Below are 27,071 nucleotides of genomic sequence, written 5' to 3'. Positions count from 1 at the left end.
ACACCAGGTGTCCGCGTCACGTATACATCTGTTTCTGAATCCCCACCAAACAGTGATGACAGCGGGTGTTCGCGTCACGTATACCTGTGTTTCTGAATCCCCGCCAAACAGTGATGACAGCAGGTGTCACATGTACATGTGTTTCTGAATCGCTATGAAGCAGTGAAAAGACCAGGTGTTCGCGTCAAATATACGTGTGTTTCTGAATCCCCACGAAACAGTGAATAGACCAGGTGTTTGCGTCAAGTATACATGTGTTTCTGAATCCCCACCAAACCGTGATGACAGCGGGTGTTCGCGTCAAGTATACCTGTGTTTCTGAATCCCGACCAAACAGTGATGACAGCGGGTGGTTGCGTCACGTATACATCTGTTTCTGAATCCCCACCAAACAGTAATGACACCAGGTGGTCGCGTCACGTATACATCTGTTTCTGAATCCCCACCAAACAGTGATGACAACAGGTGTTCGCGTCACGTATACATCTGTTTCTGAATCCCCACCAAACAGTGATGACACCAGGTGTTCGCGTCACGTATACATCTGTTTCTGAATCCCCACCAAACAGTGATGACAGCGGGTGGATGCGTCACGTATACATCTGTATCTGAATCCCCACCAAACAGTGATGACACCAGGTGTTCGCGTCACGTATACATATGTTTCTGAATCCCCACCAAACAGTAATGACACCAGGTGGTCTCGTCACGTATACATCTGTTTCTGAATCCCCACCAAACAGTGATGACACCACATCAACATGTGCCACAGGTGGTCACTGATTTTGTGAGTGAGTTGGGTTTACCTCCGCTTTGAACTTTAATCCAGATCTATTACCGCGGGTCAGCTTAATTAGAGAGGAAAGCCCGAAGTGATACAGAACCGAGACGTTTACCACACTTTAGTGAAACCCACGAGCACGGGTGTGGTGCTGACAAACCAAGATGCAAAATCGAGGCGAACCGAGATTCCAACCAAACATTATAGGTTTCCGGTGTGCCCAAGGGGCGTAACTCTGCACAGCGATTACCTGTACCTCAGACGACTGGGCTACCGTGTTCCCTTCGGAACCAGTTATGAATGAAATGATTGCGCGTGTATCATATAGTGCCTGTTGGCAGCACTCTTCGGAAAACCACTATCTAAACCGTTCACGGAACGTCAGGCATGTCGGCATAGCAACGATATATGGAGCTTATTGGAATTACTTCCCTCAAGTTGATTTCATTCGTGACACCAGGTCTATCAAAATGGTTCATTGCATCGATAACCATGTTCATTACTCAGTGTATACATTACACAACTATAAGTGTGGGTGGACTATGTGTCTGGTGGTGAGTTGCCTCACTATACTTACTGCGCAGGGATTCGGGGTCGGTGTGGTGACGGCTGCAGAGTAGAGGAAGGGGTCGGTTACACGAACACAAAGGACACACAGACATAGTCAGTTTGAATGGGTCGTAATGCGATACATTTTAGTGACCGTAGCAAGAATGGTAAATCAACTATCACATTATTTATTTTTATTTTCCGTTATTGTATATATCAAAGACATAATGATAAAATTATAAGCGACATTTATTGAAGTTACAGTTCTACATGAAACCACAGATGTGCTGAGGGATGTCAGTGGATGTACTTACTGCCGGCTGGGGTGGCCGGGATACTGTGGGATGTCAGTGGCTGTACTTACTGCCGGCTGGGGTGGCCGGGATACTGAGGGATGTCAGTGGATGTACTTACTGCCGGCTGGGGTGGCCGGGATACTGTGGGATGTCAGTGGCTGTACTTACTGCCGGCTGGGGTGGCCGGGATACTGTGGGATGTCAGTGGATGTACTTACTGCCGACAGGACTGAAGCAGCAAACAGCAAAACGATCAACGGGGTCAATGCTGCAGGAGGTGCTGCTAGGGCACGGGCGTCTGTTTGGGCCACGTCCACAGAACAATTCGTTGTTGCTGCTGTCCACAACAGGGAGTCCTATATCACATTGCTTGAGTGTCGAGGGTGGGAGCGTGGCTGTGGGATGGAAAAGTAAACATCAAAACTCATGTGTTAAACCGTGACAGCAACAGACACATGACACTCAGGTCCTCGTTTTATCAATATTGATGCAGGGCACGAGCCAGCAACAGATATAGGACACACAGGCTCATGTTGTACCACTGCAGATGTAGGGCAAGCAACAGACAAGAGGTTTGGTTTGTGACAGTAGAGAACGATTAAGACACCTACGGACACACGTTGCTTGAGGCGGACAGGGGGCTTGGAAACACTGTACATCCTGCAGTCGACACTCAAATCCTCGGGAACATCTCTACAAAGAGAACATTAGACATGAAACATTAATTACATGAATTTAACTCACGTATTTGGCGGAGACATACTGTGGACATACAGATTGAGTGGCCTCACTTTCAGCTTCTGAACAATCTCGAAATTTCTTGTCTTGTTATCAAGTAGCCATGACTTTGTCTTTGGAAGATTTAATTATTTTCACTGCATTACTGATATTGTTTTAGCTGTCTGAATATTTTAAATTTTATCACGTGACGTGGTAGTTGTCCTCAGGCAGGTTTCAATTTAAACGTGTATCTGTCTACCGGGTAGACCCCTGTTGACATAGTCACTGCTACTACACCTGCCAGTGGAGGACCTGGTAGCTTTACAATTCAAACTATTACAACCTTACTGGAATTACAGAAAAACATCTAAGATTCCAAAAAAGTACTAATGGTTTGCAGACAGAACGGTAAAGAGTATAAGTACCGCTGTAGCGGATGGACTGGGAAATATTGGTAGTTGACGGGTGGGGTGGGGTGACGGGTATATATGATTATGTTCACAGAACAGGTAAGGCTGTACGTACCACTATCTGACACGGGTAGTTGACGGGTGGGGTGGGGTGACGGGTATATATGATTATGTTCACAGAACAGGTAAGGCTGTACGTACCACTATCTGACACGGGTAGTTGACGGGTGGGGTGGGGTGACGGGTATATATGATTATGTTCACAGAACAGGTAAGGCTGTACGCACCACTGTCTGACACGGGTAGTTGACGGGTGGGGTGGGGTGACGGGTATATATGATTATGTTCACAGAACAGGTAAGGCTGTACGTACCACTGTCTGACACGGGTAGTTGACGGGTGGGGTGGGGTGACGGGTATATATGATTATGTTCACAGAACAGGTAAGGCTGTACGTACCACTATCTGACACGGGTAGTTGACGGGTGGGGTGGGGTGACGGGTATATATGATTATGTTCACAGAACAGGTAAGGCTGTACGTACCACTGTCTGACACGGGTAGTTGACGGGTGGGGTGGGGTGACGGGTATATATGATTATGTTCACAGAACAGGTAAGGCTGTACGTACCACTATCTGACACGGGTAGTTGACGGGTGGGGTGGGGTGACGGGTATATATGATTATGTTCACAGAACAGGTAAGGCTGTACGTACCACTATCTGACACGGGTAGTTGACGGGTGGGGTGGGGTGACGGGTATATATGATTATGTTCACAGAACAGGTAAGGCTGTACGTACCACTATCTGACACGGGTAGTTGACGGGTGGGGTGGGGTGACGGGTATATATGATTATGTTCACAGAACAGGTAAGGCTGTACGCACCACTGTCTGACACGGGTAGTTGACGGGTGGGGTGGGGTGACGGGTATGTATGATTATGTTCACAGAACAGGTAAGGCTGTACGCACCACTGTCTGACACGGGTAGTTGACGGGTGGGGTGGGGTGACGGGTATATATGATTATGTTCACAGAACAGGTAAGGCTGTACGCACCACTGTCTGACACGGGTAGTTGACGGGTGGGGTGGTGTGGGGTGACGGTTATATATGATTATGTTCACAGAACAGGTAAGGCTGTACGCACCACTGTCTGACACGGGTAGTTGACGGGTGGGGTGGGGTGACGGGTATATATGATTATGTTCACAGAACAGGTAAGGCTGTACGTACCACTGTCTGACACGGGTAGTTGACGGGTGGGGTGGGGTGACGGGTATAAATGATTATGTTCACAGAACAGGTAAGGCTGTACGTACCACTGTCTGACAAGGGTAGTTGACGGGTGGGCTGGGGGTGGTCGATACAGCTGAAACAATCCAAACATTTATTGTGTAACTGGCATTTCATCAATGTAGTTCAATCCGAGCGTCGCATCTCAGAGCACACCACCACAGCCCCGATCCCCGTCGTGTGACGCTTCCCTGAGTTCTCCCTGTTTGCAATGTTGGCTGACTGAACATTTGACTCTTAGGATCAACATGTCCTACGGTATCTACAGACACAAAAACCTGCTTGTTTGTGTGCTTACAAATGTGTGCGTGTGTGTGCGTATGTGCATGTGTGGGCATGTGTGTGTGTGCGTGTGTGTGTTGTTGAAAAGCTACTCACGGACACAAACAGCTTTTTGTCGACATGGGGGCAATCTGCATGAAAAGTCCGGTCGGTTTTCACAATAGTGGCCTTTCAAACATAGCGCCGCCTGCACACAGAACAACACACTTCATGAACATCACTCACCGAGGTGTCTTGGTAACTCTCGTATCAACACAACACGTCACTCTGCATGAATATCTTCAGTTAGTTTTAACGAAGCAAGGTCGTCAGTACGTATATAAGCATGGTATTTTTACTCATCAATTCCTATAATTCACCACTATTTTGCGGTTACGCCCAATAGAATCTGTTTTGGCAGATAATCGAGACTGGTTATTCTCTGGCATTGACGCTTTATTTCTACTCACCGCACAGGGATTGGTCAACACGGGCGAGAGGGTGGCTGAAACAGGAAAGTAAACAGTGGTTAGTCCACACAAGAGCAACTCAAGGTTGACGTAATGACCAAACTCCTCTTTCTGAAACAACGTTGTTGGTTTACATGACCTCTTTCTTTCATTCCAACTATTTACATTTAAATTTCATATTCTGTGGCTGTATGCAGCAAAGCCATACACACAATTACACAATTATAAGCGATAACTGTTGGAGTCAGACCTCTACATGGACCACGGTTGTAATGTGGGATGTCATTGGCTGTACTTACTGCCGGCTGGGGTGGCCGGGGTACTGAGGGATGTCATTGGCTGTACTTACTGCCGGCCGGGGTGGCCCAGGTACTGTGGGATGTCATTGGCTGTACTTACTGCCGGCTGGGGTGGCCGGGGTACTGAGGGATGTCAGTGGATGTACTTACTGCCGGCTGGGGTGGCCCAGGTACTGAGGGATGTCATTGGTTGTACTTACTGCCGGCTGGGGTGGCCGGGGTACTTTGGGATGTCATTGGCTATACTTACTGCTGGCTGGGTTGGCCGGGGTACTGTGGGATGTGATTGGTTGTACTTACTGCGGGCTGGGGTGGCCGGGGTACTGAGGGATGTCAGTGGATGTACTTACTGCCGGCTGGGGTGGCGGGGGTACTGAGGGATGACAGTGGATGTACTTACTGCCGGCTGGGGTACTGTGGGATGTCAGTGGATGTACTTACTGCCGGCTTGGATGGCCCGAATACTGTGGGATGTCAGTGGATGTACTTACTGCCGACAGGACTGAAGCAGCAAACAGCAAAACGATCAACGGGGTCAATGCTGCAGGAGGTGCTGCTAGGGCACGGGCGTCTGTTTGGGCCACGTCCACAGAACAATTCGTTGTTGCTGCTGTCCACAACAGGGAGTCCTATATCACATTGCTTGAGTGTCGAGGGTGGGAGCGTGGCTGTGGGTTGGAAAATAAAGATCAAAACTCATGTGTTAAACCGTGACAGCAACAGACACATGACACTCAGGTCCTCGTTTTATCAATATTGATGCAGGGCACGAGCCAGCAACAGATATAGGACACACAGGCTCATGTTGTACCACTGCAGATGTAGGGCAAGCAACAGACAAGAGGTTTGGTTTGTGACAGTAGAGAACGATTAAGACACCTACGGACACACCTTGCTTGAGGCGGACAGGGGGCTTGGAAACACTGTACATCCTGCAGTCGACACTCAAATCCTCGGGAACATCTCTACAAAGAGAACATTAGACATCAAAAACATTAATTACATGAATTTAACTCACGTATTTGGCGGAGACATACTGTGGACATAAAGAGTGAGTGGCCTCCATTTCAGCTTCTGAACAATCTCGAAATTTCTTGTCTTGTTATCAAGTAGCCATGACTTTGTCTTTGGAAGATTTAATTATTTTCACTGCATTACTGATATTGTTTTAGCTGTCTGAATATTTTTTATTTTTATCACGTAACGTGGTAGTTGTCCTCAGGCAGGTTTCAATTTAAACGTGTATCTGTCTACCGGGTAGACCCCTGTTGACATAGTCACTGCTACTACACCTGCCAGTGGAGGACCTGGTAGCTTTACAATTCAAACTATTACAACCTTACTGGAATTACAGAACACATCTAAGATTCCAAAAAAGTACTAATGGTTTGCAGACAGAACGGTAAAGAGTATAAGTACCGCTGTAGCGGGTGGACTGGGAAATATTGGTAGTTGACGGGTGGGGTGGGGTGGGGTGACGGGTATATATGATTATGTTCACAGAACAGGTAAGGCTGTACGTACCACTGTCTGACACGGGTAGTTGACGGGTGGGGTGGGGTGACGGGTATGTATGATTATGTTCACAGAACAGGTAAGGCTGTACGCACCACTGTCTGACACGGGTAGTTGACGGGTGGGGTGGGGTGACGGGTATATATGATTATGTTCACAGAACAGGTAAGGCTGTACGCACCACTGTCTGACACGGGTAGTTGACGGGTGGGGTGGGGTGACGGGTATATATGATTATGTTCACAGAACAGGTAAGGCTGTACGTACCACTGTCTGACACGGGTAGTTGACGGGTGGGGTGGGGTGACGGGTATATATGATTATGTTCACAGAACAGGTAAGGCTGTACGCACCACTGTCTGACACGGGTAGTTGACGGGTGGGGTGGGGTGACGGGTATATATGATTATGTTCACAGAACAGGTAAGGCTGTACGTACCACTGTCTGACACGGGTAGTTGACGGGTGGGGTGGGGTGACGGGTATATATGATTATGTTCACAGAACAGGTAAGGCTGTACGCACCACTGTCTGACACGGGTAGTTGACGGGTGGGGTGGGGTGACGGGTATATATGATTATGTTCACAGAACAGGTAAGGCTGTACGCACCACTGTCTGACACGGGTAGTTGACGGGTGGGGTGGGGTGACGGGTATATATGATTATGTTCACAGAACAGGTAAGGCTGTACGTACCACTGTCTGACACGGGGAGTTGACGGGTGGGGTGTGGGTGACGGGTATGTATGATTATGTTCACAGAACAGGTAAGGTTTAACGTACCACTGTCTGACACGGGTAGTTGACGGGTGGGGTGTGGGTGACAGGTATATATGATTATGTTCACAGAACAGGTAAGGCTGTACGTACCACTGTCTGACAAGGGTAGTTGACGGGTGGGCTGGGAGTGGTCGATACAGCTGAAACAATCCAAACATTTATTGTGTTACAGGCATTTCATCAATGTAGTTCAATCCGAGCGTCGCATCTCAGAGCACACCACCACAGCCCCGATCCCCGTCGTGTGACGCTTCCCTGAGTTCTCCCTGTTTGCAATGTTGACTGAACATTTGACTCTTAGGATCAACATGTCCTACGGTATCTACAGACACAAAAACCTGCTTGTTTGTGTGCTTACAAATGTGTTCGTGCGTGTGCATGTGTGGGTATGTGTGCGTGTGTGTGTGTGTGTGTGTGTGCGTGCGTGTGTGTGTGTGTGTGTGTGTGTGTGTGTGTGTGTGTGTGTGTGTGTGTGTGTGTGTGTGTGTGTGTGTGTGTGTGTGTGTGTGTGTGTGTGTGTGTGTGTGTGTGTGTGTGTGTGTGTGTGTGTGTGTGTGTGTGTGTGTGTGTGTGTGTGTGTGTGTGTGTGTGTGTGTGTGTGTGTTGTGGATATCAGTGGATGTACTTACTGCCGGTTGGGGTGGCCGAGGTATTGTGGGATGTCAGTGGATGTACTTACTGCCGGTTGGGGTGGCCGAGGTATTGTGGGATGTCAGCGGATGTACTTACTGCCGGCTGGGGTGGCCGGGGTAGTGTGGGATGTCAGTGGCTGTACTTACTGCCGGCTGGGGTGGCCGGGATACTGCGGGATGTCAGCGGTTGTACTTACTGCCGGCTGGGGTGGCCGGGGTACTGTGGGACGTCAGTTGCTGTACTTACTGCCGGGTGGCGTGGCCGGGATGGGTGACACACAACGTTTGCCACAGCCGTTCTTGCAGCACTTGAGGTCGCCGCTGCAGCTGCCGTCGTTGACGCACTCACTCTCACAGGATCCAATTCCAAGGAGATTGGGACACGTCCCCGGCTTGAATTGAATGGGTGTGATCGGTGCCGCTGAAACATGAACATGATGTTACATGCATGTCATCAATGAAGGTCAGGTCAGGTCATGTTGTAACCACCTGTCTCTGTCAAGCCTCATGATTTAGGTCATGTTGTAACCACCTGTCTCTGTCAAGCCTCATGATTTAGGTCATGTTGTAACCACCTGTCTTTGTCAAGCATCATGCTTCAGGTCATGTTGTAACCACCTGTCTCTGTCAAGCATCATGCTTCAGGTCATGTTGTACCCATCCGTCTCTGTCAAGCATCATGCTTCAGGTCATGTTGTAACCACCTGTCTCTGTCAAGCATTACGCTTCAGGTCATGTTGTACCCACTTGTCTCTGTCAAGCATCATGCTTCAGGTCATGTTGTAACCACCTGTCTCTGTCAAGCATCATGCTTCAGGTTATGTTGTAACCACCTGTCTCTGTCAAGCCTCATGCTTTAGGTCATGTTGTAACCACCTGTCTTTATCAAGCATCATGCTTCAGGTCATGTTGTAACCACCTGTCTCTGTCAAGCATAACGCTTCAGGTCAGGATGTACCCACCTGTCTCTGTCAGGCATCATGCTTCAGGTCATGTTGTAACCACCTGTCTCTGTCAAGCATCATGCTTCAGGTCATGTTGTACCCACCTGTCTCTGTCAAGCATCATGCTTTAGGTCATGTTGTACCCACTTGTCTCTGTCAAGCATCATGCTTCAGGTCATGTTGTACCCACTTGTCTCTGTCAAGCATCATGCTTCAGGTCATGTTGTAACCACCTGTCTCTGTCAAGCATCATGCTTCAGGTTATGTTGTAACCACCTGTCTCTGTCAAGCCTCATGCTTTAGGTCATGTTGTAACCACCTGTCTTTATCAAGCATCATGCTTCAGGTCATGTTGTAACCACCTGTCTCTGTCAAGCATTACGCTTCAGGTCAGGATGTACCCACTTGTCTCTGTCAGGCATCATGCTTCAGGTCATGTTGTAACCACCTGTCTCTGTCAAGCATCATGCTTCAGGTCATGTTGTACCCACCTGTCTCTGTCAAGCATCATGCTTTAGGTCATGTTGTAACCACCTGTCTCTGTCAAGCATCATGCTTCAGGTCATGTTGTAACCACCTGTCTTTGTCAATCATCATGCTTCAGGTCATGTTGTACCCACCCGTCTCTGTCAAGCATCATGCTTCAGGTCATGTTGTAACCACCTGTCTTTGTCAAGCATCATGCTTCAGGTCATGTTGTACCCACCTGTCTCTGTCAAGCATCATGCTTCAGGTCATGTTGTAACCACCTGTCTTTGTCAAGCATCATGCTTCAGGTCATGTTGTACCCACCTGTCTCTGTCAAGCATCATGCTTCAGGTCATGTTGTACCCACCTGTTTTTGTCAAGCATCATGCTTCAGGTCATGTTGTAACCACCTGTCTCTGTCAAGCATCATGCTTCAGGTCATGTTGTAACCACCTGTCTTTGTCAAGCATCATGCTTCAGGTCATGTTGTACCCATCCGTCTCTGTCAAGCATCATGCTTCAGGTCATGTTGTAACCACCCGTCTCTGTCAATCATCATGCTTCAGGCCATGTTGTACCCACCTGTCTTTGTCAAGCATCATGCTTCAGGTCATGTTGTACCCACCTGTCTCTGTCAAGCATCATGCTTCAGGTCATGTTGTAACCACATGTCTTTGTCAATCATCATGCTTCAGGTCATGTTGTACCCACTTGTCTCTGTCAAGCCCCATGCTTTAGGTCATGTTGTAACCACCTGTCTTTGTCAAGCATCATGCTTCAGGTCATGTTGTACCCACCTGTCTCTGTCATGCATCATGCTTCAGGTCATGTTGTACCCACCTGTCTCTGTCAGGCCTCATGCTTTAGGTCATGTTGTAACCACCTGTCTTTGTCAAGCATCATGCTTCAGGTCATGTTGTACCCACCTGTCTCTGTCAAGCATCATGCTTCAGGTCATGTTGTACCCACCTGTCTCTGTCAAGCCTCATGCTTTAGGTCATGTTGTAACCACCTGTCTTTGTCAAGCATCATGCTTCAGGTCATGTTGTACCCACCTGTCTCTGTCAAGCATCATGATTTAGTTTAAGCTGTTGTGACCTACCTCTCGGCATCCAGCAACACGTGGTTTGGGTGTCCATCACCTCGAAGTTGCAGGTGGTGTGGTCGGGGCAGTCGTTGTCAGAGATGCAGGAGAGGGCGGTGAAGTTCATACTAAGAACTGGGTCGCCATAGCGACAGCTGCTCACTGGTAGCCTGGGTTCTTAAAAAATAAACATTTATGTTCCATTACATCCTTGTTTCAGTAACATCCATATTACCGTTACATCCATATTACCGTTACATCCATATTACCGTTACATCCATATTACCGTTACATCAATGTAACAGTGACACCCATATTACCGTTACATCAATGTAACAGTGACACCCATATTACCGTTACATCAATGTAACAGTGACACCCATGCAACACTGGCGTGCCTGTTACACTTACGTCTGTGTAACAGTTACATCCTGTTACAATTATATACCTGTTATACATATTGCAGTTACATCTATCATACAATTACGTCCATGTTACAGTAACATCTATGTTACAGTCACATTCTTATTACTGTTACACCAGGTTACATCTACATCCACGTTACAGGAACGTGTGTGTACACTACGAGGGGGACATACAGAGGAAATGTTCACATAGTGAGATGAGGGTAAACACTGTACATACGTAAACACTGAGGTTCCGGCGGACATGGGAACGCTTCACAGGAGACCTTCACGAGACGGCACTCCTCCTCGGGACCGCATCCTCTTCCCTAGAAGACAAGGCGCAGATATTGTTTTGTGTGTTTGTTGTTTAACGCCGTACTCAGCTATATTCCAGCATATGACTGCGGTCAGTAAATAATCGAGTCTGGACCAGCCAATCCAGTGATCGACATTATGAGCATCGATCCACGCAATTGGGATCGATGGCATGCTTCAATCAAGTCAGCGAGCCTGACCACACGATGCCCTTAGTCGCCTCTTACGACAAGCATGGTCGCCTTTTACGGCAAGCATGGGTTGCTGAAGATCTATTCCAACCCGGATCTTCACGGGTCCGCAGACGTTGACAGAATACTGACACTGTGTGGAAAACAAGGTGCCGATATTGACAGAATACTGTCACAGAGTGACATTTAGAGTCAGTATATTGACAATGTGTGTATACAAGGTAAATTAAGTGTCAGTACATTGAGACTGTGTGTATACAAGGTACATTTAGAGTCAGTATATTGGCTTTGGGTATACAAGGTACATTTAGAGTCAGTACATTGACACTGTGTGTACAAGGTACATTAAGAGTCAGTATATTGACACTGTGTATACAAGGTACATTTAGAGTCAGTATATTGACACTGTGTATACAAGGTACATTTAGAGTCAGTATATTGACACTGTGTATACAAGGTACATTTAGAGTCAGTATATTGACACTGTGTGTGTACAAGGTACATTTAGAGTCAGTATATTGACCCCCTGTTTACAAGGTACATTTAGTGTCAGTATACTGACACTGTGTATACAAGGTACATTTAGAGTCAGTATATTGACACTGTGTGTACAAGGTACATTTAGAGTCAGTATGTTGACACTGTGTATACAAGGTACATTCAGAGTCAGTATATTGACACTGTGTGTATACAAGGTACATTTAGAGTCAGCATTGACACTGTGTGTATACAAGGTACATTTAGAGTCAGTATATTGACACTGTCTGTATACAAGGTACATTTAGAGTCAGTACATTGAGACTGTGTATACAAGGTACATTTAGAGTCAGTATATTGACACTGTGTATACAAGGTACATTTAGAGTCAGTATATTGACACTGTGTGTATACAAGGTACATTTAGAGTCAGTATATTGATACTGTGTGTATACAAGGTACATTTAGAGTCAGTATATTGACACTGTGTATACAAGGTACATTTAGAGTCAGTATATTGACACTGTGTGTATACAAGGTACATTTAGAGTCAGTATATTGACACTGTGTATACAAGGTACATTTAGAGTCAGTTTATTGACACTGTGTATACGAGGTACATTTAGAGTCAGTATATTGAGAGTGGCGTACACTCGCATTAAGACAATGTGATACTGCGACAGTGCAGGGAAAACGTGAACTGTGGGACTATTTACTGAGTGTGGAGACAACCTGGAATTCGAAACATCCAGTTCGACACAGCAGGTTAACTTAATGAGAAATATATTAAGGGATTGGGGGATCAAATTGTAAACACGACACAACCGGGTATTCGACACATTAAAGACGACGGGTTCGAGTGCCCTGTGTTTAAATTATGCTTGAAGAAACGGTGACGTTTGGCTAAACGTAGACCGCATTACGATCTCCTCAATTGCCCCGAATACTTTCGCGTCTCCAAATGCAAGAAAGCGAGGCTATACAAGCATTCTAGTTTGCTGTAGCCCACCTATTTGCTAGACCCTAAATGTCAACTGTTTAGGGCGATTATCTTGACACAAAAAGCGTTATGTCCTTTTAGCTTTCAGTACATGAATTTGAGTGCACAAAATTCAAAGCGTGCCTGTTGACATATGAGTATGAATAACAGCGCGACGAGAGACGCCTTACAGAGTTTGGGAAACATAGTTAACACAGAGAGTAGACGTACACAGGCAAAACAGCACACAGGTAACACAGCACACAGGTAACACAGACAGTAGACGTACACAGGTAACACAGCACACAGGTAACACAGACAGTAGACGTACACAGGTAACACAACACACAGGTAACACAGACAGTATATGTACACAGGTGAAACAGCACGCAGGTAACAAAGACAGTATATGTACACAGGTGAAACAGCACACAGGTAACACAGACAGCATATGTACACAGGTAAAACAGCACACAGGTAACACAGCGCACAGGTAACACAGCACACAGGTAACACAGACAGTAGACGTACACAGGTAAAACAACACACAGGTAACTCAGCACACAGGTAACACAGCACACAGGTAACACAGCACACAGGTAACACAGCCATTAGACGTACACAGGTGAAACAACACACAGGTAACACAGACAGTTTATGTACACAGGTAACACAACACACAGGTAACACAGACAACATATGTACACAGGTAACACAGCACACAGGTAAAACAGCACACAGGTAACACAGCGCACAGGTAACACAGCACACAGGTAACACAGACAGCATATGTACACAGGTAACACAACACACAGGTAACACAGACAGCATATGTACACAGGTAACACAACACACAGGTAACACAGACAGCATATGTACACAGGTGAAACAGCACACAGGTAACACAGCGCAGAGGTAAAACAGCACACAGGTAACACAGCGCACAGGTAAAAAAGCACACAGGTAACACAGCGCACAGGTAACACAGCACACAGGTAACACAGCACACAGGTAACTCAGCACACAGGTAACACAGCACACAGGTAACACAGCACACAGGTAACACAGCACACAGGTAACTCAGCACACAGGTAACACAGCACACAGGTAACTCAGCACAAAGGAAACACAGACAGTAGACCTACACAGGTAACACAACACACAGGTAACACAGACAGTATATGTACACAGGTGAAACAGCACACAGGTAACACAGCACACAGGTAAAACAGCACACAGGTAACACAGCGCACAGGTAACACAGCACACAGGTAACACAGACAGCATATGTACACAGGTGAAACAGCACACAGGTAACACAGCACACAGCTAACACAGACAGTAGGCGTACACAGGTAATACAACACACAGGTAACACAGCACACAGGTAACACAGACAACTGACGAACACAGGTACATAAGCACACAGGCAGAAGAGAGTAACCCGATCCTGTTCATCCTTTTTCTTTTAGTGAAATCATCTCCAACAACCTCCATGATTTCAACCTCCATGCCTCGCACAAATATCAAGTCATTGTCTCATCAAAGAAGTCATAAAATTATGTCTACTCCGGTTTATGAAACGGAGAAGACATGTTCACATCTGAACATATCACTCATCCTGTATATAAGAGAGATCATCTGCACGACGTTTGCCTGGTACAAATATCAAGTCATTGTCTCATCAAAGAAGTCATTAAATTGTATCCAAGCCACAAGAAAAAAAATCATCTTGTTAGTTTGCGCATACCACACAACGTGTCGCGAACAAGAATTCTGTTTGGGCATTGAAGAGCGGAAACGGAAATATGTAAATTTATATTATGCATCCTTAAACAGTGAAGCATTGTGATTAGTGTGTGTTGTGATACTACTGACTTCTGATTGGAGGGATGTTTACTGCTGACTTCTGATTGGCGGGATGTTAACTGCTTGCTTCTGATTGATTGGCTTGAGGTTTATAACTGACGTTTGATTGGCTGAATGTTTCATGTTGACATCTGATTGGCTGGATGTTGACCCCTAGCTTCTGATTGACTGACTGAATGTTTACTACTGACTTCTGATTGGCTGGCTATTATACATACCTCCGCCTCTTTCTGCCTGCAGGGGTCGTTGTATTGTTGCTGGGCGACGATTGTCAGGGCGAGACACAGCTGGAAGGATAGTAGTATGTCAAATGTAATAGAACACAGCTCAGCCGATACTAAGTAACGTTTGCGTGTTTGTTTGTTTGTTTGCTGAACGCCTCACTCACAATATTCCTGCTATATGGCGGTCTGTAAATAATCGAGTCTGGACCTGACAATTAAGTGATTGACGTGCATCAACCAATTGGCCAAGTCAGCGAGCCTGACCACCCGACCCCGTTCGTCGCCTCTTACGACAAGCATGGGTTGCTGAAGATCAATTCTAAGTCGGATCATCACGGGTATCTTAAGTACTGGAGTGTATGTAACAGATCAAATGTGTAATCAATTATCATGTATATACTTGATAAATGTATATTTTTGCACTCTTGTAATGGCGATGTGACGGTATCATGTTGATTGCATTAATAAAGAATCTAGGTTGACATCAAAGTCTGTGTTATTCCTCATATTAACGCAGCAATGTGCCACAATAGTTAGCTACATAATATATATATATATATATATATATATATATATATATATATATATATATATATATATATATAATGACAGGATCATAAAATACAATAAAATAAAAGCAGTTTTAGGATAATTTGACAGATAGCGTTCTGGTATAAACTTGTTTCTTAAACACAATAAGACGGACATACACAAATAAAATGAATTTCGTTGCATAGTATGTATGATAACTGAGTGAATCAGGTGTACACATAGTACCATAATACCTCAGGTACGTCTGCTGGTAATCCATGGCTTACCGACATTGAGACAGGCGTGTTTCTGGGATCAAAACAAACATCAGAGGCTTTGTCACACATGCAGGTACGCCATCTGATTTGTGTAACATGTGTTTGGCCAGGGTTGGCAGCTATATAACCACTTGACGAGTGACTTGTTCTAGACGGACCATACCGATCTACTCACAGCAACAACTTTGGTCCTGGATCGCCCTGTCATAGCTTCTAAACACATGAAGATTAACAAATGTGTGTACACATGTACCCTGCATAGATAGATAGATAGATAGATAGATAGATAGATAGATAGATAGATATGCTCTACATGTAGGTGCCAGGCACGTTGTTCTATATGTAGGTGCTAGGCACGTTGCACTATGTGTAGGTGCTAGGCACGCTGTTCTATATGTGGGTGCTGGGAACTCTGTTCTATATGTAGGTACTAGGCACGTTGCACTATATGTAAGTGCAAGGCACGTTGTTCTATATATAGGTGCTAGGCACGCTGTTCTATATGTGGGTGCTGGGAACTCTGTTCTATATGTAGGTGCTAGGCACGCTGTTCTATATGTGGGTGCTAGGCACGTTGTTCTATGTGTAGGTGCTAGGCACATTGTTCTGTATGTAGGTGCCAGGCACGTTGTTCTATGTCTAGGTGCTGGGCACGTTGTTCTATATGTGGGTGCTGGGAACTCTGTTCTATGTGTAGGTGCTAGGCACGTTGTTCTATATGTGGGTGCTGGGAACCCTGTTCTATGTGTAGGTGCTAGGAACTCTGTTCTATGTGTAGGTGCTAGGAACTCTGTTCTATGTGTAGGTGCTAGGCACGCTGTTCTATATGTGGGTGCTAGGCACGTTGTTCTATGTGTAGGTGCGAGGCACGTTGTTCTAAATGTGGGTGTTGGTAACTCTGTTATATATGTAGGTGCGAGGCACGTTGTTCTATGTGTAGGTGCGAGGCACGTTGTTCTAAATGTGGGTGTTGGTAACTCTGTTATATATGTAGGTGCTAGGCACGTTGTTCTATGTGTAGGTGCGAGGCACGTTGTTCTATATGTGGGTGTTGGTAACTCTGTTCTATGTGTAGGTGCGAGGCACGTTGTTCTAAATGTGGGTGTTGGTAACTCTGTTATATATGTAGGTGCTAGGCACGTTGTTCTATGTGTAGGTGCGAGGCACGTTGTTCTATATGTGGGTGCTGGGAACTCTGTTCTATGTGTAGGTGCGAGGCACGTTGTTCTATATGTGGGTGCTGGGAACTCTGTTCTATGTGTAGGTGCTAGGCACGTTGTTCTATATGTGGGTGCGAGGCACGTTGTTCTATGTGTAGGTGCGAGGCACGTTGTTCTATGTGTAGGTGCGAGGCACGTTGTTCTATATGTGGGTGCTGGGAACTCTGTTATATATGTGGGTGCTGGGAACTCTGTTCTATATGTAGGTGCGAGGCACGTTGTTCTATATGTGGGTGCTGGGAACTCTGTTCTATGTGTAGGTGCGAGGCACGTTGTTCTATATGTGGGTGCTGGGAACTATGTTCTATGTGTAGGTGCGAGGCACGTTGTTCTATATGTGGGTGCTGGGAACTCTGTTCTATGTGTAGGTGCTAGGCACGTTGTTCTATATGTGGGTGCTGGGAACTCTGTTCTATGTGTAGGTGCGAGGCACGTTGTTCTATATGTGGGTGCTGGGAACTCTGTTCTATGTGTAGGTGCGAGGCACGTTGTTCTATATGTGGGTGCTGGGAACTCTGTTCTATGTGTAGGTGCGAGGCACGTTGTTCTATATGTGGGTGCTAGGCACGTTGTTCTATGTGTAGGTGCGAGGCACGTTGTTCTATATGTGGGTGCTAGGAACTCTGTTATATATGTGGGTGCTGGGAACTCTGTTCTATATGTAGGTGCGAGGCACGTTGTTCTATATGTGGGTGTTGGTAACTCTGTTCTATGTGTAGGTGCGAGGCACGTTGTTCTATATGTGGGTGTTGGTAACTCTGTTCTATGTGTAGGTGCGAGGCACGTTGTTCTATATGTGGGTGCTAGGAACTCTGTTCTATATGTGGGTGCTGGGAACTCTGTTCTATATGTAGGTGCAGGGCACGTTGTTCTATATGTGGGTGCTGGGAACTCTGTTCTATGTGTAGGTGCTAGGCAAGCTACTACATTTCACTCTCACACTTTAAGCCTCGATGGGTTCACGTACCAACTGCCTGAATGTCCCATGAATCATTGTTCAGATGCCGCTTGACAGTAACACTATTATTATATAACTACTTTCAAACGATATTGGTTTACTTGGGAAACTGGTATTTAGTTAGAACACGTAGCCGTGACATGCTGAACATTTGTCAGGATCATTCGCCTATCTACATCCGTGGTTGGACGTGTCCCGCTTTCATCCAGAAAGGCATTGCCTAAAAGTCGGGACGGGCCAAAGTGTTATTGGCTAATTACATCATTATCGGCGACCACACCTACATATTACTGATGCAACATACACACATGACATTTGTGAACAATCACCAACAAAAAACTTGACCATAATTAAGTAATTCGGAGTAAATCGCTTGAAAACCAGAAAGTGGAGCAGTGTGTAAGCGTCGCTGATCTTGGTAACATGTAAAAGAGCAATCGTTAAACGAAATAATATTTGAAACGTATCAAATACTTCTAGCTATCGTGATACCAATTTCCATCTGTCGGCATAGCGTTTATATTTATAGGATAGTACTATATCTAAGTAAATACCTCTTTATAATGTCACTGTTCATCGTATTTAAAGCAGACACGTTGGTGAAAGTAGACCTTTTCTCCCTATACTCTCAACAGTCTCACAAGTGTTCGGTCCGACTTGGCCCGGGCTGTCAAAATCGAATCAAACCTCACATATATATCATGAAATGGATTCACATCTACCTATATACCACTTTATAGTGTCTCAGATCGCGGTACTTAAGGAAAACAAGGTGCTCAAAGTGAAGCCCTTTTCCCTCTATTAGATATTATATTATTTTCTCTTGGAACATCTATAAGATGTACAATTACATGTATTTACCAAAACGTTTTTACTTCATTAAATAAACATTCACTCATTGAACATCTCCAACAGTTTTGTCCATGTTGAGATCCACTGAAATGGTTAGTGCACTTGTTATATTTATATGGAACAGAACGATATTTGTGATTAAATACGATTTTATTGGATACATTTACCTTGGCTATATTTAAAAATTCAACAATAGCTTGCGTGTGGTTTGTTTGGAAGTATAAAATCAACTATTGTTTGTAAAAACCATTTGTGTGTGTTAATATATATGGGTTTTTTAAAGAAGAGGTGTTTGTATAGATAATTATTTGTGTGTTCACAAACCCCTATCATGTAATTATATTTTCCTGAATAACATGTTGTTTGCATGTAAAATAAATGTCCCTGTTCACCTATGTAGAAAGTCAATAAGCGAAAAAAAACCTGAGTAACAGACTGTGTATTATAGATCCATGGAAATACGATTGCATAGACGATCAATTCAGAATACAACAGGTGTAAGGTGTGACTAATTGAAATGTATCTCGATGACTAATTGAAATGTATTTCGCAGGTAATAATTAATAAACATTTTGACAGAACAACAAGTGAAGGATTGAGTTGAATTTTGGTTTTGCGAAAAAGGTCCGTGGTTTCTGTGGATGAAACTAAGTTTGACAATGTTGCAAATGATCACTTTCTTTGACTTCATTACGGATTCCTCAACCTGTATCGAGGAGAATTGTTTACAGTTAAGTAAAATTTTAATTAAGATTTCTTAAAGCTGTCACGGTGGCAAATTCAAACTTCGATATCATGGTACACAGTTCTATTGTAAAGTCAGATTGGGACCGAGATGGCGGTCGTGATCGGAGAATAGGTTCTAGAGTTCGGTACACACATTCGTGGTAAATATCTCTCATGTAGTGACTGATAGGGATTTTGTCATGTTTTGAAGAAATGTCATCACTGTCATGCTTTTGATGATACACAAAACGTAAGCTTTACCTCAAACATGCTAGTTCCGGTCACAAAATATATGCTTTACTGCTTTTTACTTTTTACTGATTTTTGTATTAATAAGATTACAACGTTTCTCAAGGTTACTGACTCCAAGAATTCATTAAAGTGCATTTTAAGCACCTAAAATTGACAACTAACACCCTGATCGCAAAACTCCCAACGATTTATACTAAAAATAGATACGAAAACTTTTGCTGAACCCGAGGTTTGAATGTCTGACAAATACGTACTTTCTTGTGTTCTCATACATAAAACAGCAGTGAAAACATGATCTAACATGGCTTACTGTGGAATGTGTCTTGGATTGTAAACTGTCCATATTATTCCAAATTGTATACATACACATGTGTCATGTCTTTATTTGGTTTTGTGTCTCTACCCGCTAACATATGTGGCAAGATACACCTTCCAGGATAGTGGACGATGTGGACACTGACGTAAATTTCTACAACATGTCCAAACATTCCCAAACAGACAGAATCATATGCTTTCTGAAAGTCAATCCAGCACATCATCGTTGTCGTCGTCGTTTTTGTCGTCTACGTCATCATTATCCTTGAAGGATAGTGGACGGTATGGACACTTGAATATTTCGAATATTTGGAAATGTGTGCATTTTAATTAATACAAACACTATTTTAAGCGTCAGGAAACACGGGATTTTTCATGAATGGCGAGTATATAAACTTGGGAAGCTAACTTGACATTTCGTTTGTACGGTCCTCATACTGTCTTTGTCTTGTTTCTCCTGAATCTCATTAGTTCCTCAAGAAACAGATATATCGGTCATACAATGATTTCATTGGATTTATCAAAAAGGACCATATCAGGTTTGTTCGCTTGGATACGTCTGACTCTGTATGTGGGCGTATTCCAAAGAATTTTATATGTAAATATCATTTCCCACGACGCCCTCTGCATATTCTGGGTCGTACCATTGATGGTCTCGGAGACAAAAACCGTCCAGCACCATCCACAAAATAAACATTAACATTGATATTCAGTACTACATCAATGGGTCGTTTAGGAAAATCCACTGTTTTCAGTCTTGACATGCTTCACAAGAGGATCTTCAGATATATAAATATGTGCAATAGTGCACAATTAATTTCAATCATGAAATGCCTCCTTGTTAATCACACCATGGTCCCCGTCCTCGTCATACCAAAACACGTTAACATATGGTCATCATCATCACCATAAGCAACTATCATCATTATCATTATTATGTTTATGTTCCCGTCACAGTACATCGTATTAAAATAAACAAGGTGCTCAAAGTGAAGCCCTTTTCCCTCTACATTCTCAACATAATCAGAAGTATTTGGCTTGTGTTGGGTCCGACTTGGCCCGGGCTGTCAAAATCAACCTTAAACACAAAGATGTATCTTCAAGTGTGTTTACATCTGTACATCCCTAGTCATTCGCGAATACCCACTTCCAGAAAACATCCTGTGTTGGATTAACATGAATTAGTAAAAGTTGATTAGGGATGCCCAACACACAGTCAAGACACTGACTTTTCTACGAGGACTCGCGGTATGTAGTCATAATTATCAGTTTATTACCTTGTTGAAGATGCATTTTGATTCAAACTCAATTGAATGAGCAAAACTATACTTTTGTGGACATTTGAGATCTGCCTAGATATGGACGTTTCGTTTTATTATTCTGCAATCCATTTTTAGTGTTATCCGCTGGCCCGGCCCGGTTCGACTTTTCTTGGCCCGACTTTTAGGCAGTCCCACCAAGAAACGTAACGAGGTCACGTGACGCCGTGGGAGAAGTGTCAATTTGCTACTGTCTGACCACGGCCATGGATGTGACACAATAAGGACATTGTTACTGTTTCGCGTAAATGTGGCAAAGGAAGAACGTTGTTACTGTTGCTACGAGTGAGTGAGTGAGTGAGTTGGGCTTGACGCCGCTTTTAACATTATCCAGTTATATCGCGGCGTGTCAGCTTAATGTGGGAGGAAAGCACGAAGTGATGCAGGTCTCAGACATTTACCACTTCGGTGAAACCCACGAGCACGGGTATGGTGCTGACAAACCTAGAAACATAATCGGGGCGAACCGGGATTCGAACCCACAATCATAGGTTTCTGGCGTGCCCAAGGGACGCAACTCTGCACAGCGAACCGCAGCGCCTCAGACGACTGGGCCACCCGTGCCCCCTACAGTTGCTACGAGTCTGGTGGGTACGCGTAAATGTGGCAAACTGACAGATGTTGTTGCTATGGCTACGACTGGGGTAGGTACAAAATGTGGCAATGGAGCGACGTTGTTACTGTGGCTACGATTTGTGTGGTTCGCGTAAATGTGGCAAAGGAAGGGCGTTGTTACTGTGGCTACGAGTGGTGTGGTTCGCGTAAATGTGGCAAAGGAAGGGCGTTGTTACTGTGGCAACGAGTGGTGTGGTTCGCTTAAATGAGGCAAAGGAAGGGCGTTGTTACTGTGGCTACGAGTGGTGTGGTTCGCGTAAATGTGGCAAAGCAAGGGCGTTGTTACTGTGGCAACGAGTTGTGTGGTTCGCGTAAACGTGGCAAAGGAAGGGCGTTGTTACTGTGGCAACGAGTGGTGTGGTTCGCGTAAATGTGGCAAAGGAAGGGCGTTGTTACTGTGGCAACGAGTGGTGTGGTTCGCGTAAATGTGGCAAAGGAAGGGCGTTGTTACTGTGGCTACGAGTGGTGTGGTTCGCGTAAATGTGGCAAAGGAAGGGCGTTGTTACTGTGGCAACGAGTGGTGTGGTTCGCGTAAATGTGGCAAAGGAAGGGCGTTGTTGCTGTGGCTACGAGTGGTGTGGTTCGCGTAAATGTGGCAATGGAGGGACGTTGTTGCTGTGGCTACGAGTGGTGTGGTTCGCGTAAATGAGGCAAAGGAAGGGCGTTGTTACTGTGGCTACGAGTGGTGTGGTTCGCGTAAATGTGGCAATGGAGGGACGTTGTTGTTGTGGCTACCAGTGATGTTGGTAAGCGTCATTATGGAAAAAGACGTACGTTGTTGCTATGGCTGTGGCAACCAGTAGGCTGGGATGTGACTCAATGCAAATATTAATACACAATGCCAATCGCCAGCACACAAAGTCAGATTAGGTGCCTCACTGTGGCAAGTGTGGGTTCGAATCCCGGACGGGACTCAACCCCAAAAAGTACTAGAATCTGTACTTCACTAAGAAAGAGTTATCCCAAATATAACTTTGTTATAAATGCAAATATTGTTGTTGTCGCAGCCCATGGCGTCGGACACACGTGGAGGCGACACCAGACGGACAATGTGATCCGCCGATGAGTCCTGTGTCCCGCGGCCGGCTTGGGGCGACACTGTCACGGAAGTCGGGGACAAGCCTACACATCAGTACACGGGAGTGTCACAAACACAAAGGTGTCTAATTCCAAAGGGAGTGTTTAACATAATCCGGCTTTCTCTTTATAAATTAACCTTACTTATAACAGCTGACTGTCGCCTTTGTTAACAAGTATGAATGTAGATAACGGTCGTCAGATAATAGATGCAGGTAATACACCTATTTAATAGTTTTAAAGCTTTTAGATAAATACTAGCCTAGGGTAACAAGATCCCAAGCAGACCTCTTTTGCTTAACATCTTGCTTCTCTATCTATTTAACTAAAATTTAGAACAATAAAAAGGAATATGATTGTTTGTGTGCCCTGTGGTTGATGAATGTCTAGACAGAGGGGAATACTTAGTCCTGTTGTTTCTGTTGGACTGGCACTAATCTTGTTGACATATTTACTGGGTGCAATCTATAAAACTGTGTAGACATATCTTTTGTCGTTTTGAATATTATGTCTGGGAGGTGGGATCTTGTTACCCTAGGCTAGTATTTATCTAAAAGCTTTAAAACTATTAAGCTATGTAGACATAACTTTTGTCTTATTGAATGGTTTGTCTGGCAGATGTGTTCTCGTTACCTCAGGCTAGCATCTATCTAGAAAACTATAACTGAAACAACTGATATTTTGTATATGCATTTTACTTTGATAAATATGAATTACTTGCTGTTCTATAATTATATGTAATTTTGTATAAATGTTACACCATGATAACTCATAAAAGCACTTGCTGTGGATCTAATTATTATATTAAAACTAAGTATAAATGTCATATCATGATACATCACTGAACAGGAAACTGTGGTGTAATGCGTCATCTACCCACTCCTTGCAGCAGTTGACAGGACGATACACATACAATAACAGCGTTATACACCACACAGACATACAGTCATGCTGGTTGCAAGTTAAGATTGACCGATACAATAGTCCCAGATGATACAGCAAGAGTCTCGTGGATATATAGTATACTCTAAGCCGACTCATTACATATCTCACTGTGATATTAAACAAGACAGTGTATGTACTCACCGTGAAAGTGACGACTGTTATAAAGCCCATGTTGAAGGCGGATCTATTCACTGTTTTCTACGGACACTTCGCTACAGGGAGTCCGTTCAGTACACCAAGTACCTCTGTTTACTTTGACTGCTGTACTCATGACGTGTATTTATAGGCCGGCCCTACAGCTCCCTGTCACGACCAATGACGAGCTCTGACGTTCATGTTGCCGTAGGTCAAGGGGCATTTCTCAACTTTGGGTCCGGATCCTCTTGAATAGAGTTGTTGTCCTGCTAGTCGACTAGCCGGAGCAACATGGTGTTGACGGCGAACCCTGGTCTACGTTGCCATATTCGTGCAAATTGGGATCTAACACCATTGATAATATGACTCACGATACAGTTCAAGCCCATTGCACTCACAATGTGGTGAAAGGATGTATCTGTCTATTGGAGGAGATGGGGTGTGTGTGTTTATGGCGCGCGGGGGGGGGGGGGTGTCTCAGTGGCAAATATACAAGTTTGATGAAGACAAAAAGACATGTCATGCCCTTGTTCAATAGTGTAACTCATAACTCCAAATAGTGCTACGTAGCTCCCTTTAGTGGAAGGATATTGTTTTCATTAGAAATCTACACTGTGAGGTCAGAGTGCTTCTACTGGGATATGTGGAAACTATCATGGAACACTGCAGAATGAAACACCTACAGTACATTCGGAAATCCTAGAAAATTGCTTTTCTGGCTTCATTTAATAAATACGAGTCTCAGGACTATAAAAAGAGCATATATCAAAATAACGCAAATTGCCCTAATCTGGCCTATCCTAACTGACACTGTGATTACCCTTCAAATGTACTTTTACAGGTAAAATGACTTAGAAAATATTCGTGTGTTGTCATGCATGTATGAAAATGCTTATAACCCGAGGTAATTGCCCAACACCTGTCCCGAGGTGATTACCTCACACCGTCCCATGCATTCTCACAGGTGCAAATGTCATCGAGTTGGGGATGGTCTCAAAATATTGCTGTTATTGTACTTATTGGACATGTGCGTTGATAGGGAAGAAATTAAGGATATGTACTACATTATATTTGCTTGGAAACATGATGGACTAGTTAAGTGCTATGAAATATTGGAAGGTTGTGGTTTTGGAATCCAGAAGTATTTGTTGTTCTACAAATTAATTCTTGAGGTAGCATTTATCCCCGCTGATGACGTATATGAATCTGTACTTTTGAATTTTGAATGAACCCTTTACACTTAGCCAAGATAGGTACAACAGGGTTGAGCTCACAATGTCTGACTGGCGTACGTAAGACAACGTGACCGTGTTGTGTCGCCAGCACATATGTCTTGTACTTTACAGGGTTCTTATTCAGTAGACTTTTCTCCATGAGTTGAACTTTCGTTTCATATATGGTCTGAAGTCGACAATGTCATATATTCCTGTATGGTCGCCTTCAGACTACTCATGGTTTGGGCGACAGTATCTGATTCCCGGACGTTATATTTACTGGCGGTATCTATTACAATGACACTGACGTTGTTTAAAATGGGCAATAGCTAAAGTTCGAACCAGTCTATGAACACATCACCTCCTATAATGTCCTTATGAAAATCACCAGTTTTCTTTTTCGCCTCGAAAACGAGCACACATCCATCAATAAGCCCCATTGCAGCGTGCAAAACAATGACACGATTACCTTTACCTGATGGTGTATGGGTGCTTTTTGGCGATAGCCACGTGTAGTCAGTGGAATGATCAAGGTAAATTATCTGGACGCCCTGACTGTGATAGTTATGAAAGGTTCGGAGTTAATGTGACCTCATAGACAGGATTGAATATTTTCCCCTGATAAGTGCTCGGTCATCGCCACACACAATGTATCGAAATCCCACCTTTTGGAGGCAATGGGCAATAGTTAGTGCAGTTAACATTAATTATATCTTTAATTCCTCCCAAATTCTACTACAAATCAGGGTTACCTTCTTCTCATAAAGCTTGTACACTATACGCCTAATCGCCCTGTATCAAAGCTGTCTAATATCTTTTTAACGTCCCAGTTCTGTTTTTGAGACCTCCCTATACCAGTTTTGTTTTCCTATCATACCGTAGACTTGATGGTATGAATTGAAAACCATATACCTTGGGTAATTCACCCTATCTAAATAAATAAATGTTTTCCCTCTACCTCTCTAAATTGTAAAGAACTTGTATACATTCCCCAGTACAGACTCTATATCGTGTACCATGGTTATTGCTATGCAAGTGTAATGTAACATGCATCATGGGAGCAATGTTAAAACAGACGCAGGGTCATTTTGTCATTTAAGAAGATGCACATCTAGAATTTTCTCAAAATGATTTTTGTGTGTGGATTAGACGTTTTATGAAGACTACATAATTATCCTTATAACGGAGACACGTGCGCATATTTCTATAGTCAGTTTCAGACTACCATCATCTGACTTAAAATAAATGTAATCTTCCTGTTTTCGTTCGAAATTGTCTCCTGTAAACTTGTCGATAGGACTCCTTGTGACTGAAATACTTCAAATCACAGGTAGGGCGATCGGTAGTTACTCGATATTTCAATAACAATAGTCTGTGAAAATATATATCCTTTTTTAACAGGCAAAAAGCAGTTTTCTAGCATTTCCGAAAGCCCCTTTTTTAATTCAACTGTGTAATCGGCGTAAGTGTCACATTTGTCTCCCTGTTGCTATTAACACTCACAAAACACCCCGCGCTCAACCATAGAGATATCGTCGTGCTAATTAGTCCTTTAAATACATGACACATCTTGTGGATAGCAGCTTCTTTTATTCTTTGTCACGACGTTTCAGAGCGACTTCTTGCTTCCTCGTCAGGTGAAGGCTGAGTAAATGTATAAAGGT

The 27,071-nt window shown here is 44.2% G+C and overlaps 1 protein-coding gene across 2 annotated transcripts in view; it reads right to left on the bottom strand.

Moving 5' to 3' along the window:
• The window catches only part of LOC124137314 (neurogenic locus notch homolog protein 1-like), a 35,274-nt gene extending 10,820 nt beyond the window's left edge, over positions 1 to 24,454 (bottom strand). The window contains exons 1-14 of one of the 2 annotated variants that reach the window (XM_048402512.1): positions 24,200 to 24,454; positions 14,965 to 15,033; positions 11,154 to 11,241; positions 10,527 to 10,685; positions 8,260 to 8,433; positions 7,471 to 7,520; positions 5,968 to 6,049; positions 5,576 to 5,752; positions 4,786 to 4,820; positions 4,433 to 4,523; positions 4,081 to 4,130; positions 2,238 to 2,319; positions 1,845 to 2,021; positions 1,359 to 1,390 (exon numbers count right to left, since the gene is read on the bottom strand). In XM_048402512.1, the coding sequence (XP_048258469.1) occupies positions 1,359 to 1,390; positions 1,845 to 2,021; positions 2,238 to 2,319; positions 4,081 to 4,130; positions 4,433 to 4,523; positions 4,786 to 4,820; positions 5,576 to 5,752; positions 5,968 to 6,049; positions 7,471 to 7,520; positions 8,260 to 8,433; positions 10,527 to 10,685; positions 11,154 to 11,241; positions 14,965 to 15,033; positions 24,200 to 24,229 (1,296 nt within the window). In that variant the 5' untranslated portion in view covers positions 24,230 to 24,454. The remainder of the gene's footprint in view (positions 1 to 1,358; positions 1,391 to 1,844; positions 2,022 to 2,237; positions 2,320 to 4,080; positions 4,131 to 4,432; positions 4,524 to 4,785; positions 4,821 to 5,575; positions 5,753 to 5,967; positions 6,050 to 7,470; positions 7,521 to 8,259; positions 8,434 to 10,526; positions 10,686 to 11,153; positions 11,242 to 14,964; positions 15,034 to 24,199) is intronic. The other variant, XM_048402511.1, reaches the window with a different exon arrangement.
• Between the last annotated feature and the right edge of the window lie 2,617 nt (positions 24,455 to 27,071).

Source organism: Haliotis rufescens, unplaced genomic scaffold, assembly GCF_023055435.1.
Source record: "Haliotis rufescens isolate VD_foot unplaced genomic scaffold, xgHalRufe1.0.p SCAF_26, whole genome shotgun sequence".
Classification (NCBI taxonomy): Eukaryota; Metazoa; Mollusca; class Gastropoda; order Lepetellida; family Haliotidae; genus Haliotis; species Haliotis rufescens.
The sequence above is the reverse complement of the archived record's forward strand: the minus strand, read 5'-3'. Positions and strand labels throughout refer to the sequence as shown.